We start from the raw sequence: 16505 nt of genomic DNA, 5'->3' as shown, positions 1-16505 counted from the left end.
ATTTGGAATCACATGCATAGAAAACAACTATAGTTATTAGGAAATAAAGATTTTATATTTACAATACATAAAAATCTATTTCTCTATATATACATACATATACATATACATACATAGATACATACATACATATATACACATATATATGTATATACAGTGCAGTATAAGTATTCAGTATTCCCAGATGTTTTCCACTTTTTTTGCTTTTATAAATGGAGAATTTACACAACAAAATGACCCCTTTATGTCAAAGTGAAAACAGATTTCTACAAAGTAATGTCAATTAATTAAAAATAGAAAATGTCAAATAAGTGACTGCATAAGTGTTCTTTAAAGTGACTGAGCAAAGTCAACAGAGGTCCAGTCAATTGGTGCTTAGTGAAACGGAGTTCACCTGAGTATTGTGAATGTCTCCAAAGTGATGGTAGCATGAAGACACATGTGTCTGAAGGTCCATTCACTGGTTAATCAGTGTTCCTGGATAAAATGACATCATGCTCTGTGAAAAGGTTACTGAAAAGTATAAGTCAGGGGATGGATGCAAAAGCATTTCCAAGTCATGAACATCCCCCGGAGTTCAGTTAAATCCATCATTAAGAAATGGGTCCCCCATGTCCACAGAAGGTACTTTTGTTCTTTAGTAGTCTGTTTTGCTCTTGATGAGTAGTTAGGAGTGGTCTCCCATCATGGTCTTCCACCGATGTGAAGTATTGTATCCCTTCATCTTTGGTCATGATACATAGCCTCACTGGATATAGGAGTGATGGGTTAAGACCCCGTTTGTACAGAGTGGACATCACCTCCCAGTATGCCGTGCATTGTTCTGTGACTTCAGGACCGTAATCTTTAAAGATCACCACTGGCCTCCCTTGGTAGAACAGACCACCTCTTCTCTTTCCGGCCTCTTGAATGATTCTTGAATGATTCCTTAACCTCGTAGCTATGGACACATGCGATTACTGCTCTTGGCCTTGCCCCTGGAGCTGGTTTAGCAGATAGGGCTCTGTAGCTCGATTGATGTCCAGACCTCAAGGGAGGAATCCCGGGTACAGTCAACTGACTTGGGTAGACTACTGCTCTAATGTTTTTACAGCCGGCTGTGTGACTCAAGATCAATATGTTAGCCTTTAGCTTGCTATATTTATCCTCCATGGCTGCATGTTTAGCCTCCATCCATTTTATCACTTTTCCGAGTCACTTGTTCCTCCAGGAAGGTCAGGCGATGTCCATGGTTTGTGATTGCTACCTGCACGCAGTCCAACTTCACAAAAAAAGAAAAAAAATCATGGAGAGGGCTAATATGTGCTCTTTCAGTAGCTTGGTCAGTGCAGCTATGTTGGCAACTGGGGCAGCTGTGGAGGCATTGTCCTTATTGGCCTCCTTTTTGGCTTTCCAAGGCTAACTTGGCATGAGAATGCTTGTACTAGACAAAAAGAAATAAATGCTATCAAATTTCACTTTGCTATGTTTAAAGAGAGGCTTGCAATTAGGTTGTGTTTGAAACATTGTGGGAGCCTGAGGAACACACATCTACCTCTCTGCCACCATGATTTTCTCTTCACTATGACTACTCTGAAGGAGTTAAAAACTTCAGCAGCTGACATGAGAGGGACTCTGTATACAGCAACTGTTGCCCGGGTTCTTCACCAGTCGACTTGGGAGAAAATTTATTTTCCAGAAAGACAATGAGCTAAAGTACAAGCTACACAGAGATGGTTTAAAGACAAGAATGTGAATGTTCCAGTCAAAGCCCACGCCTCAATCCAACAGAGAACTTGTGGCTGGACTTGAAATGGGCTGTTCAGGGTTCCCGTTTGCAACTTGACAGAGCTTGAGCAGTTCGGCAAAAAAGAATGGAATTAAATTGCAGTGTCCAGATGTGCAAGCCTGATTGAGTCCCATCCACACAGACTCAGTGCTGTGATTGAGGCCGAAGGTACATCTGCTAAATACTGACTTGAAGGGGGTGAACACTTGTGCAATCACTTATTTCATATTACATATTTGTAATTAATTGTAATTACTTTGTAGAAATCACACACACACACACGAACACACACACAGACATGTATTTACTGTGAGACTGGACAGTGTATGTAGTCTATAAGTTAGGTAGAATGTAGATTTACTTTCACAAGATTTACTTTTTACTTTCACAAGATTACATGTCAATATACCAGTAATATTAATCACTTCAATTCAATCTGTTGCATTATGAGTACCTACTTTATGTACTTGTGTACAATTTACTGATAATAATGTATATTTATATATATTAGATTTTCCAAGCAGGACTTTTAATTGAAAGCCATTTTTTCCTTATTTACAGTCTATTTAGATTTCTTAAATTTGACTTACTAAATGATTAATTCTAATCTTCCTTTTTGTGAAATGTACAACCTACAGCTTTACTGCAGTACCAGAGTGCAGACAGTGTGTGTCCTCTTGCAGCACTTACCAGCAGTTCATATTGGTCACGCTAGTGTAGATACAACTGAAAACTAAAACTATGTGCAGGTCCTCTGGAAAGCTTTGATTTTATTTTAATTTATTTCTATTCTGGCTTAATGATTCCATTCTGTATTCTGAAAAGTTTTCCACTCAGCTGAACGCTGTGTTTCCCTGTTGGCTGTGTATGTTTGATTCAATATTCTGGCAGTCACATGTTTCCGCTTGTCCTGGTTGTTCTGGTAGTTACCGGGATGACCCCGCTGGTCCGACGGCGGGTCTGGCGGAGCCAGTGCCGTGCGATGACATGCCAGCGGTGAGTGGGGCGGCTGGGGGGAGGGGGTTGGTTAGGGGGCACAGGGCTGGCGGGGCTTGCGGGGCTTGCGGGGCACGGTAACCCCCCCGATGCCTCCTCTCCTTTATCCTGCTGTGTTGGAGAGACAAAGCAGCAACATAGTAAACATACAAATGCGTCGCACTTCATCTGTGATTCACTTTCTGATGCAGGAAATGATCTCAGGAATGCGCTCAGTGACCCTCTAAACCTTTAAAGCTCCTAAGAAGAAACTCCTGGAGTCTCTTTGATTCATTTGTGCTCCAGCGTCAGAAGAAAGGTCAAACTGAAGATGTGTAGCATTCCTTTAACAGGAACAGAGCTTGTGGGGAGAAACCTGATGGATTAGACTGTCCATGCAACTCTAGGCCAGGATGATGGTGCATTCATGATACACAGGAAACACATGAAATAAATGTGAGCTTCTGGGTGTAAAAAGCTGAAGTATGTTATGTTATTTTCAGGGCTGTAGCCATAATCTTAGACACACTGAGGTCATAAGTCAAATTTTTCATATTCAATTCATTCAGTTATTCCAATTATATTTTCATAACATATTTCCCAACATGGTGGTCTAAGTGCTCTCAGTGCAAGAAACAGAAATTTCTTGTGGAGAAAAACTGAATAATGTATTTGATTATCAGATAGTCCATTTTAAATATATGGAGCCTAAACATCTTCCTATATTAACTGTGTTGCTTGATTAATAATGTTTAATCAAGTTGCTAAAAAATCCCAATTTTATAAGAAAAAAATGGACAAGACCTCAGATTCCTTAATAGTAACTATAGCCGTGGTTACTTTGAAACAATGTTACCTGTATTTAAGGTACCTTGTGTTTTTCTTCACTGCCTTTGCTGTGCTTTGCTACATTTGATGGTATATGGAGTGCCACAGGAACAGGTCCATAACCTGGAAATAAGTTAGCATTTTTGCACTGGACCTGGTCTGTAACACAAGATTTTCATGCTTGGTTCTAGAACATAAAATCCATCAGTAAATATCCCACATGTACATTTTAAAGCATTTATGTGTCTTAAAAAAGGTGGTTGCTAACAGGTGGCTAAATGAGTCTACAGAGGTTTAATACTGACTGCAATGACACTGAACACGGAGATTCATCTACTCACTAGTCTGTGTTTACAGGCAGACTTTAGTTGGAAACTTAACTAACTTTACAACTTGTAGATTGATCAAGTTATTGTAAAGTGTGTGTAGTACAGTGTTGTATGAAGCTTAGTGGTGGCGACATGCAACTGTGATGCTTATAGCCTAACATCAGGCTGCATTAGTTGTATTTACTCTTTAAAGGATTATCTTTCTGAATAAAATGTGCAAGTATCATGAACTTGTGTTTGCCACCGGCCTTATTTTTTGCAATAATCCTAAATCCAATTCAACAGTCCTGTAGGCTTTTTTTAAAGGGAGCCAGGTAAATGCTAACTTCCAGGTTAGCTTACAACATTGTGTCAAAAACTGCTACTGCTGCACTTCATACCTCCACCAGCTATGCATCAGCAAAAGGGCAAGAAACCAAAAGTGTGATTTGTGTTCATCCATTATAACTGATACAGAATAAACTGTGGAACACCTGGAAGAACACTGCCCTTTAGAATAGAATAGAATGCCTGTAATTGTCATTGCACAGTGTACAATGAAATTTCAGTGCAGTTCCTCAGAGGTCATGCAAATAAAAACACCAGCGCACAGCAAATTGACAGACGACTGTAACTCACAAAGTGTACAATCATGTAAGTAGGTAAGGTTAACACTACTAGTGATGAAAAAACACTTAGAATACCTTCAAATTGTCTTAATATTGACTTTTTCCACAGAACCTCAAGCTTTGTAATACATTATGTACATTTTTTAAAATAAATTACATCAGCATGATGCTCACCCCTGACATCTTGAACTTTTAAATCAGTTTCAACAAAGAAAACGCCTGTTTGAACTGAATGCAGCATTGGTCCAACATGACTTGCAGTGAGTCACACCAAGAGTTTTGTGTTAAGGTAATCACTCACTAACTGCTCTTAAAGGTCACCAATACACTGTTGCACAACAACAGAGCTGCACACTTGAAATGAGCTGGGAGAGAAGCGAGGCAGGAGATAAAAATGCATGTGTTTCTCAGCTGAGGTCGTCTCTAACAGAAAAATTAAGCCGGTGGACGGTTGAGTTGCGCAAACATGTAACTGGATCTATGTGGCAGCAGTCAATGGCCTTGATAATTTACAAGCAGCAGCGTAATGAGCAGGCCTAATGATCTTTTGCTAGATGAGCTGGTCAATAGCAGAATTAGTCATTCAAATTGATGCACAGCATATTGAGGCTACTTTTAATAAGCTCCTGAGTCTAAAAAGCTGGCCCACTGTATATATATACACTGTATATATATATATAGATTCATTTCTGGACCACACTGGCCCAACGAGTCTTCAGCTGGAGATTTGTTATAATTTCTTTGGCAGTCGTGGATTTCATCACAATGCCATTTACCTTTTTATTGTTTATCCATCCGATTGAGATGGATAAGCATGGATGTTCTCAACTGGTTCACCACTTACGCTATCAATCATCATCGCATCATCAAATAAAAAAGGACCACCGCTTTATTACCCAGCCACTAGTGGTGCTCTATAGGCCAACCTTACCAACCAGCTCCTTCCCTGCCAGGCTGCACCAACACTGGAGAAGCAGCAAGCTGTGAGGCTGGAATGTACAGCCGCAAAGGTGCTACATTTCGGGTGTAATGAACCATTAGAGGGGAAGAATGCAACATTGAAATACATCAAAATGCAGGAACAACAATGTAATGTTAGCTAGTTAGCTAGCTGGCTAGTTAGCTAGTTAGTTGCCAAGAAGTCGCAAACCAAGAGAAAGAAAAGGAGCATGATACATGGAAACAACAGAGTTCTCATAACCCTCACTCTGATAAACCTCAGTCTGGAGCACTATCACTTCAGCCGACCCCTCGGTCCCAACAAGACTTAAGATACGCTACCCCTAGATGTGAAAGCATAAAATACAGGGGTAGGGTTAGACGGTAGGGTCAGCAGGTGTGTCTGGATTTGGCCGGTGGCATCAATCGTTGCCTCAAGAAGAAATGAGTGGCTTGTCTGACGCACAAGACTGCTTCACTTTCGTGGTTCTTCAATATGTTGTCTTCACACTACTCTGTGAAGATTTTGCTGCCCGTTTGCTTCCCACAACAATAAAACCAGCCTCCTCATAACTGGCCACTCTGATCCACCATACATTACTTTGTGGTCGAGCAACCTTAATTGACCTTTTCTTTACCATCCAGGAAGCTTTTAAGAAAAATAACTAACTCACCTTACTAAGAAAAGGCAGGTTTGAAAAGTTTAAGGAGTCTTTCTCAGGAACAAATTTGGCCTCTTCAACTTTTCCATTAAGTAGATCTGGCACGTCTCCACCATTTTTAACATTCCTGCAACAAGTGACTCTCCAACATTCAAGAGCCCTGGATTCAGCCACGACCTGTTGCTTAGGTAATGGATAAGTGGACCGGAATAAGTAGCCTTTATGTAACCACCCACCGCCTGTTCCCTGCTCTGTTCTCCCTCTTCCTGCTCCACCACTCTTTTCTCAGCTTAAATGAGCTTTCATCTTCTCATAGCGCTGTTATCAGCGTCATGGTTGGATGAAGTTCATTAATTTCCTCCTCCGCTGGTAAACAAGCACATTGTCTAATAATGAGCCATCACAGCTAATGAGCGCGAGCATCTCCATCTTAATGCACCAGGCGGCACCAAGAATTTCAGAGTTGTTCTTCCTGTAAATGCTGATCAACCTGTGAACAGCCAAGCAAGAGGGTTAATGGCTCAGAGGACACACACACACGGGTTAGAAAAGCAAGTGGACTGACCATGTCTGAGTCTACTCCGCGCTGCTCCGGCAGCAGGGGCTTCTCCTCTGTGAACTGCTGCTCCTTCATCCCCGCCATCCTGGACAGCAACCTGCAATCAGCATTGCAACACCCATGCACACACACGCACACACACACACACACACACACACACACACACACATACACACACATACATTTAAGGTTACACTATTATTTCATCATGCGTCATGATACTGGCTGTGGTTGACCTTAAAAAAACCAACATAAATCGTAAAAATGATGATGGCAGTTCAGTTCCGTTAAATGGAATGAGGCAGTCCTCCATGAAGTCATTTCACAAACTCACATTGTGAAATTATGGAAGGAATCAGATTTCTGATTGAATGTTGCACTGAACTGAGATAGTTTCAGCAGCTGACAGATGAGACACTGACTGGAAACAGAGGCAATGGAACCTAGATAGCGGTGAGCTGAGGAGGAGCAGGTGAGCAGTTTTAGGTTCCTGGGAGTTAACATCACAGTGAACCTATCATGGTCTTCACACAGCACCACCCCTGGTGAGGAAAGCTCAGACAAGGCTCTACGCAACAAGGTGAAATTCTCATGCCAAGTTCATGGATCGTGCATGGCCCACTACAGGTTAAAAGCTACAGCGGGTGATTAAAACCATCCAGAACAATACTGGGTATCAGTGCACCAGTGATATCACTAAAGTAAGACGTCTGCACAGAGCCCAAAGGACACTAAAAGACAGCACCCACCCAGCCACAGTCTGTTCACCCTGCTGCAGTCTGACAAAGGTATCTGCTGCCGTACCACCAGACTACAGAGCAGCTTCTTTCACCAGGCTGTGACACTCCTGAGCTCATCCTCAACACTCCATGACCAGTTTATTTTTCTGACTTAATGTGTATTAATTAGTCTGTATAATTTGGTCTGTATGTGTGTGTGTAGCTTAAAATATCCAATATTAATTAAAGTAATATTATAAAATAACAGCAACTTAAGCTACATACAGTAAGCAGTGAGGCTTTAGATGTCAAGCTAGGCTGAATCATTTACAACATTAGGCAGATGAGCTGTTTCAAGTACACGAAAAATGTTAAGTTTGAGTTGTGTGTGTATCAACACAATATGTTGAGTGCTTTGAAATCTTGGTCATATTAATGTTTTATATACAACTCAAAGAAACATTGCTGTAAAGCAAAACTAGAGGTCAAAAAACTCCGTAGGGTACCTTTAATATTCCTAGAAAATCAAAGAGTCTGTCTGGACACACAATACAGCAATAATTAAGTAAGTAAGTAAACAATTTGTGTTGTTTTCCTGCAGGCCTGAAATGAGTTAGATCCACTAAACAGCAACAGTTAGAATGTTCATATCAGCCCCTGAGGACAGAAATCCATAATGGAGAGAAGCAACAGAGAAATTTAAACTGACCAGTGGTCAGTTATTTCCAAAAAGTTCAGACCACAGTATCTTCAAGGGAGCAGTTAAGTGAATTCCTGCTCTAATTTGCGGGACTATAAAGACGCACTCGAAATTTGAGTTGACATAAAAGCTCACTGACCGAGATTACTCTGTAAAAACTGGTGCTGGGAAGTACACAGGCTACTGCCCCAAAGATAACAAGAGGACTGAGGCTGTACTGAGGCCTAATTAAACTTTGAGGTCACAAACACACACAGCCAAAACCAACAGTTATTCACAAGGACACCAATATACACTGATGCATCAAACACACACACACACACACGCACGCACACAGTGGGGTCAGACTGTGTCAGTGCAATAACACTGCTCGATGATGACATCAGTTGACCAATGCTGAAACACAGGAGAACACAACACACAAACATCACTTGACAAACACATACACATACACACACGCACACACACACACACACACACACACACACACACACACACACAGTTACTCCATTTATATAAACATTCTAACCCAAACCCTTACCCTAAACTTTACTTTAGAAACCTAATTTTTCCACATTAGGACCAGTCTTTGGTCCCCATAAGGACGATTGGTCCTGACGTGATAAGTGGAATGGTCACCAACAGGAACCAAAAAAGCGTGCACACACACACACACACACACACACACACACACACACACACACACTATTTAAATGTAACTTCTAATAATACCTGTGCATCCAGTACTGAGGTACATTTGGATTCATTACTCCAAATTACCACCTTTCTTTTTACATTACACTCCCAGGAACTACTACTTTTAAGGGATAATGGGAGTTAATGTTCAGATAAGAATCACTGGCCAACAAATTACTGTAAATCATGGTAACTGCTCTGAAATACCCCCAACTGAACCTTTTATATGAACTGTCTCCCTTCATTACTGTTGCTACTGTCAAGTTTTCAATTTTCAGTTAAAAATGAAACCAGGACAGATTTCACCACTGATACTAAATAACAGTGTTGAACTCAGAGGGAAGCCAACAAAAGCATTGTTCTTACTTATATTCATCTATTTCTTCGTATCTACATTTTACAGCTTGGTGTCAGCAATGAAGAGGATGACAGTAAAAGAGATGATGAGACATCCTACTACAACAATTAGTCCATGAAAGTAAGTTTCAGAAACGCAGATAGCTAACTCACACAAACAGCTCATTCTTGTCTGCTCGTGCGTGCTAAGCTACGTAATCTAATTCACCAATCAGTCCTCTGCATAACCTACAGTAGTTCAACAGTGCATGGAATCTAAGAACAGTCCAGTTTTTGCCAGAGTGTGCTAGGTGTTCATTAATGAACACATCTGTAGTTAATGAACGATCAGCTCCTTGGCCTTGGAAATAACACTAGCTTGCTAGTTAGTCGAGGAGTTTTTAGAGCATACAAGCAAGCTGGTTTATTTGTCTCCTGCAATTTTACTCCACCCTCTAAATCATTTGATACTGGCTCTCATGCTACAGCCCCATGCACACTGACAACAATGAAAACATGTAGACGAGTCCAAAGCTCAATAGCTGGTTGGTTGAGGGGTTTCCTTTAACTGGCAATTTGTTGCAGAGGCACTTATTAAAATCATTAACATGGACCATGTTTAAATGGTGGCACTGATCATGATATAACAGGGAGAGGCACCTTTTTAGTTTGTGAAATTTGCCTAATTTTACGTCATTTCTTACTTCAGAATGAGTTTCTTTTATAATTTAGTTTTTCTTATATCTTAACACTATATATTTAAACGGTTTTCCTTTCCAAGAGTGCCATCTATCCATGTAGACGGTTTCAGTTTTATCTGCTGAGATATCCGTGCCTAATCCAGTCAATGGATTTTTGTTTATATGTTCAGATTATATTAGAACCATTCTTTCTAATTTCTCCTAAAGAAATGTTACTGAGAAAACTGTTGACTGTAAGGTCTGTGATGATGCAAAGGTACACTCAGACGCGTACTGTTACTCTGCCTTCCTTTGGCAGCACAAACATTTCTTTCACTTCCACTGAACTGCGGCAGTAAGAGACATCCAGAGGGAAATATCTCCAAACAATCTCTGTAGGTTAGACATTTTCTGTGGTTTGAGTAACTGACCCTTAAAGGGCTTGCAACACCTTGACAGTGGTGTCAACAGTAAACACAACACCTCTCTGTATCTTCCCTTCTGTCTCATTCCAACACTCTTCTCTCCATCCGAACTCATCTGTCCTCTACTGTTCTCTCTGTCCTCTTGCTGGAAGTCGTTCAGCATAATCTGTGTTTTTTTATCCGACACTCTTAGAGAGACAAAGCCCAGATGCCACTCAACAGTCGACCTTAAGTGTGTGTTTGTGTGTGTGACCCTCGAGTGTCAGAGCCACTACTTACAAGGGAAAATCGACCCTCAGAATTATACATCATCCCAAGACAGATTTTTTAATTAAAGTTCCATCTGTCAGAGAGAATATGTGACTCATCTGTGCCACTGCTTGGCAATGAGACACAAGGTGACCAATCACGGCTCAAGGTCAGATTTTATATGGCTTATGTCTTAAATGTTATTATTTATGACCCACCAGCACTATACAACAGAATAACTATTCAATTTAAAGAGACACTACCGAACAAAACATGCTAATTCATATAACAAGCCAACAGGGACTGACCGTACTGAAAAAGTCGATCAACTCATCGCTGCCTTGGCCTCACAACAGCGCCTCTTCTCACGGGCCGTGAGTCAAATGAAAACACCACCAAAGCAAGCGACGAAGTGGCTGTTAATCACTAAACATGGCAAACCTTTTTACGGAGGGTGAGTTTATTAAAGATTGTGTTATGCGAATGGCGGAGAACATTTGTCCCGAGAAGAAGCAAGAATTTGCTAATGTTTGCCTAGCTCGTAGCACTGTAGCACAGAGAATTGAGGATGTATCATCAGATATTAAGAGACAACTGGAGTGCAGGGGGATGGATTTAGATTTTTTTTGTCAGAGTCATCTGATACCACTCAATTACTGATTTTTTTGAGAGGAGTTGACGATGACATGAACGTTAGCAGAAGAGCTGTTCGACATCAAAAGTCCTACAGGCCAAACCAGAGGAACGGATTTGTTTGCCTGTGTTTGTTCAGCTGTTGATGACATCAAACTGCCGTGGCGTAAAGTTAGCGGGATTATTACCGATGCCGTGCCCTCCATGGCTGGTGAATGAAGTGGATTATCCGTGCTGATCTGTAACAAAGTTAGCGAAGAAGGAGGCGACGCTAAACACTCCACTGTATAATTCACTAGCTGGTTCTCTGCACGAAACAACTCAAATTTGATCACATTTTGAAACCGGTGATAAAGACATTCACTCGAAAGCCCTGAATCACCATCCAGGCTGAATACGGGGATGTATTACATCACAGCGATGTGAGGTGGCTCAGTCGGGGATCCACACTGCAGAGGATTTTCTCTCTCCAAGAGGAAATTGGACTGTTTTTAACTCAAAAGGGACAACCAATGCAAGAACTAGCAGGTTTGGCTCTCTTGGTTGACACAACGAAACATCTGAATGCGCTGAACGTGAGCCTCCAAGGCCAAGATGCAGTGGTGAGCCAGCTATATGCACACATAAAGTGTAAACCAAGCTGCAACATTTCCAAGGACACCTGTCACAGACGGGCCCAGCACCCACATTTTCCAGCTTTGCGTGAGGTCATGGACAGTTTTCCACAGGACATTATCGGTGCACAAACGAAGAGGTATGCTGCAGACATCGCATCTCTTACAGTGGAGTTTAACAAACGCTTTCGAGATTTTGCAGCTATCGAAAAGGACATGCTGCTCTCCACATCAGCTGCAGCTGGAACTGACTGAGCTGCAGCGTGACATTGAGGGGCGCAGCCGACACCAGCAGCTTTCTCTTGTGAACCTTTACTGGCAGCTGGACAAAGGCCAGTTTCCAGAAATGCGAATATTTGCAAAGAAAATGCTGAGCTCGTTCGGCTCCACATATTTGTGTGAGCAGACATTTTCAGTCATGAACTTCAACAAGAGTCGCCTCAGGTCAGGACTCAGTGACGTCCACCTGCGTGACATTTTACCCATCTCAACCACTGCTCTCAAACCAGACCTGGGGCCTCATTAATAAACGTTGCATACGCACAAAAGAAGACGTATGCCACTCTATACGCACACCGTGGGATTTATAAAAAGAGAACCTGATGGGAAAATGTGCAGTCCTCCATGCAAACTCTGACCCATGCGTGCGCACATAACTGGGGTAAGGAGAAACTGCACCTCTGATGGTGGAAGAAAGAAACAGGAGAAACAAAATTGAGAAACTGATACTGATCGTGGAAAATAAATCGTAGATATGAATTTTAAAAAAAATTACAATGACTGAACAAACATACTCTCTGGAGTGCACACGGGAAACATATGATTTAGGACAATAGTAAGACAATAATAGGACAAATTATGTTTACACTGATATCACTTCGGCCACACTAAGGCAACAGCATTGACATTGTCTGCTACATGCTGCCACTCTAGAGCCTTTTTGGCATTGGTGACCCAACCCAACACTGTGTCCACCAAATAATCAGCCTTCCTCTTCTCCACCTCCCTGACAAGAACTTCCACCTCACACTGGGTGAAATTGCGCTTCTTTGCATTTCTCTCTGCTTTCGGCATCCTTCAGTCATGAATCAATATTAATTAGTGTAGTTTCTCTGAATATTTGGCAAATATGGGTGTGGTATAACCCGCACATAGGTGCGCCACATTTAGAGTGGATTGGAATTTATGAAGGGAAATCGGCGTAGGACACTGTTTTATAAATCAGGATGTTTTTGTGCGTGCGCACTTTCTGTGTTTTGTGCGTACGCAACCTATTGACGTCAATCCTACGCACAGATTTATAAATGACGCCCCATTTATAAAAGGCCTGTATAATGAAGTCAAGAGCTCAGTATCACCCTTCTCATTAATGTCAATAAGTTCCCTGTGTCTTGGGCATTTGAAATGAACAAATTATATTTTCAGTCTCTTTTCAGCATAACTCATCAGTTTTTATGTTGTCATTGCTGTTTCAGACATGTTATTATACTGATAAGAGATTCTCTGAGAGAAACTTTGAAAGACTTATTTGTTTTGATTTTTTTTGTTGTTGTTGTTGTTGTTTAACATCAAATTTGACAGTTGAAAGTCAAGTACGAAGTCATGCTGTCTCAGGTCTGCTGTCAACACACATGCCATCTGAACCTGAGAATAGACCTAATGGCTTTATTTTCTCCCTCTCGGCTCTCTTTTTTCTCCTTCCCCTCACCCTACCCCCCTTTGCTCTGTGGCTCCCATCGTGACCAGTTTATTAAATGGGTGAGGGTGACCTTTCTGAGGCCATTGGAACGGAGCCATGAGGAGTATTAATATGAGAAGAGAACAAACAACACCACCTCTCTTCCTCCTGTTCACTCACTTCATCACTGCCTGCCTGCTGTTTTCCTCTGTCATCATCACTTTCCTTGTTCATCACCACTTCAAAGACCTTTTATCCCTTCATAGAAATAACAAATGTTCACGTTGGTATAGTCAGGGATTTTGGCCCCCATGAAAAGAAACCTAGTTGGGCCCTTGTGTAAGCTGGCGAAAACATTTGATGCCGTTTTATGTAATACTATGCATTTTAATGATATCTTTGACTATCATTCCCATATTTGTGAAAAGAGCAACATGACAGTTCGGTGGTTACTGCTCACTGTCTCCCTTGTAGTCCCACATGCAGGCCTAATTTATCTCCACAACTGAGGGTTCACATATATGAGGCTATATGGTCATTGCGATTTAACTTTCTGATTTCCAGAAAATATAAACATTTCTCTGATTGTATTGAGAGTTGTATTGAGTCACACAGTCTGCATGCACCAGAAATGTTTTCCTCTGTTCCTACTGCAAAGCAGGGGAGTGAGAGTACCAAGCTAATGACCAAACACTCTACTTTAGTGATAGCTGAATTTGAACTATATCACATATAAACATGCATATGCTATTTTTATTTTTAGAACTGTTTTTAATACATGGCAATCATTCATTGAATATAGACTATTTTTACAGACAGCTGCTGCTGCACTAGACGTATCTGTTCGAATAACATGTTTATTTTAATTATACTCTGCCTCATTGATTATTATGTGAGAGAATAATTTGTGTTTGAGTTTATGTCATTAATAAATATTTCATTTTCTTTTTTGTAACGGTAAAAAGAGCAAGAGAGACAGAGAACTCCCGACAGACTCCCTGCAGTGATGCTAACTGGCATGTGTCATTGACACAATGTTACTCAGCTTCTTCACTGGGACAGGGAGGGGACAGTTATGGGGAGACTGGGGTGTTACTGACTCATCTGTTGTTAAGTCTGCTATTAAATTCATTATAATACCATTCATTAAACTAATGACTATTATCATTATCTGGATTGTGTTGTTGGGACAATAAGAACAAATTTAAAGAGACTTTTGCAAGAGAACCCACACCTTAGGAGATAAGTAACAAATATACGACACAAATAATAATCTTACAAATTAAAGCTATGATATCAGCAATGTAAAATTTCAACTGAGTCAACAAACTGAGATTCAGAAGTTACATTTTGGTAGATGACTGGAATAAACTTGATGCAGTAAGGAGGCAGGATGCATGTGGGATGAGATGTTGAAGTAACTGTAGATAAAAACCGCAGCTCATTGTCTCGTGGGATAGCTGGAGGACGTCAGAATGACTGAACAGACGAGGTCATGGTCTCAGTTGGCTGCGACAGCTGGTTGAAGAATATCTCTGAAGTGCTCTGCTCATTCTACTTACCACAAATGGTTATAAATGTAAACAGATGAACAAGTCACTATCTTTTGCAGGTGGAGAGGACTGTAATTACCTTTTGTATTTTTTCATTACATACTGTATACAAACAGCATGTATGCAATATATGATTTTTTCTGTTCTTGTTGTATGTTAACATCATCTTTGGAAAGCAGTTCGACCATGTATATATATATATATATATATATATATATATATATATATATATATATATATATATATATATATATATATATATATATATATATAAATATATGTTATAGGATCTGCTGTGCTAGACTGGAAATCCGTTTGGGTACGTGCATGTCAGTGCTGCTTAAGTATTTGTATTTGCATGTAAAGAGGACAGTGATTCATTGGAATTCATGTAATGTCACAAGTGCTGCTCCTGTAAATTGTGATCGTACCTTACTGTCAAAAGAAAGGAAAGGACAAAGAAAACAACCTGAAACAATAAAAACTGAGGGCGACACATTTAATCGTTTCAGGTGGAAACAGTAAAAGAGTGTCAGGGAGATCACCCCGATGTGCATCAGACAGTCTGTGAACTGTGCAAAGCTGCAATAAAAAAAACTGATGATGAAACCAGATGATTAACAGCAGCAGTCGCAGCCAAAAGTGTCCGGGCAGACAAGGAGAAGAACTCCACCTACTGACATTCAAACTTCTTTGACGGATTATTCAAAGAATCTAAACACAACACTGCCCACATTTCATGAGACAGAGAGCACAGCAGTGAGCTTTGAGCATGAAAGATGTTAAAAGGAAGTAAAAAAGGATTATCTCATTATCCTCATTTCACCTCAATAAACCCTTGTTTTTCCCTCCTCGGATTTCTTATATAACCGCTTCTATTGCTTTACAGTTGTGCCTCCAGGACCATCTGTGTACATCATACTAGGTCGTCTCTAAATTTCCATTCCTTTGAAAACATTTTCCTCCCTAGAGCTCGTGTGTTTACGAATCCATCAACACAAAAATGTACACAAAACCCCACAACACCGAAAAAGTAATTGATTTGGTGTCATGTTTTTTGTCACCTAATAAACTTTCAATATTTACATGTAAAAGTCCAATATTCACTATTCTTTTAGCTCTGTTTTGCTCTTAGAAGAGATATCTGGCTCTTTAGCTGCCTGAAGGTCGCTAACGGTGTTGCTGTCTGGAGCTCAACAGATCATGGTCAGCTCATCAAAGCATTTAATTCTTTTATTTATTTATTTATTTATTTTTTTGCTGAAAACACTCCCTACTGCCTCTGAAAATGAAGTTGATGAGAATACATTTTGCAGCATGTACAACGAAAGTTCACTCAGTTCATCATCCTTTGTAAACATAAAATATGAATAAGCGCAAATTTAAAGGTAAAAGTCTTAACAAATTCTTGTTAAAGCCCACAGCGCAAGTCACAATCTTGTGACCAAGAATTCAGAATGATTTGCTCTAATACACAAGTAGGCTAACTGAAGTTAATGTGTATTGTACTTACGTCACTTATGTAACTTCCGTTACGTATGTTTCAATACAAAG

The 16505-nt window shown here is 40.5% G+C and overlaps 1 protein-coding gene across 5 annotated transcripts in view; it reads right to left on the bottom strand.

Annotated features, from left to right (window-relative positions):
• Nucleotides 1-16505, bottom strand: part of ndrg4 (NDRG family member 4) — a 61938-nt gene that overhangs the window by 24353 nt on the left and 21080 nt on the right. For 3 of the 5 annotated variants that reach the window (XM_037107427.1, XM_037107428.1, XM_037107429.1), the window contains 2 exons: nucleotides 6675-6765; nucleotides 2699-2875 (listed from right to left, as the gene is read on the bottom strand). In XM_037107427.1, coding sequence (XP_036963322.1) covers nucleotides 2699-2875; nucleotides 6675-6765 — 268 coding nt within the window. The remainder of the gene's footprint in view (nucleotides 1-2698; nucleotides 2876-6674; nucleotides 6766-16505) is intronic. The other 2 variants (XM_037107431.1, XM_037107430.1) reach the window with 1 other exon arrangement.

The sequence above is a fragment of the Acanthopagrus latus genome, chromosome 8, assembly GCF_904848185.1.
Source record: "Acanthopagrus latus isolate v.2019 chromosome 8, fAcaLat1.1, whole genome shotgun sequence".
Classification (NCBI taxonomy): Eukaryota; Metazoa; Chordata; class Actinopteri; order Spariformes; family Sparidae; genus Acanthopagrus; species Acanthopagrus latus.
This window is presented reverse-complemented; position numbering and strand designations above follow the sequence as displayed.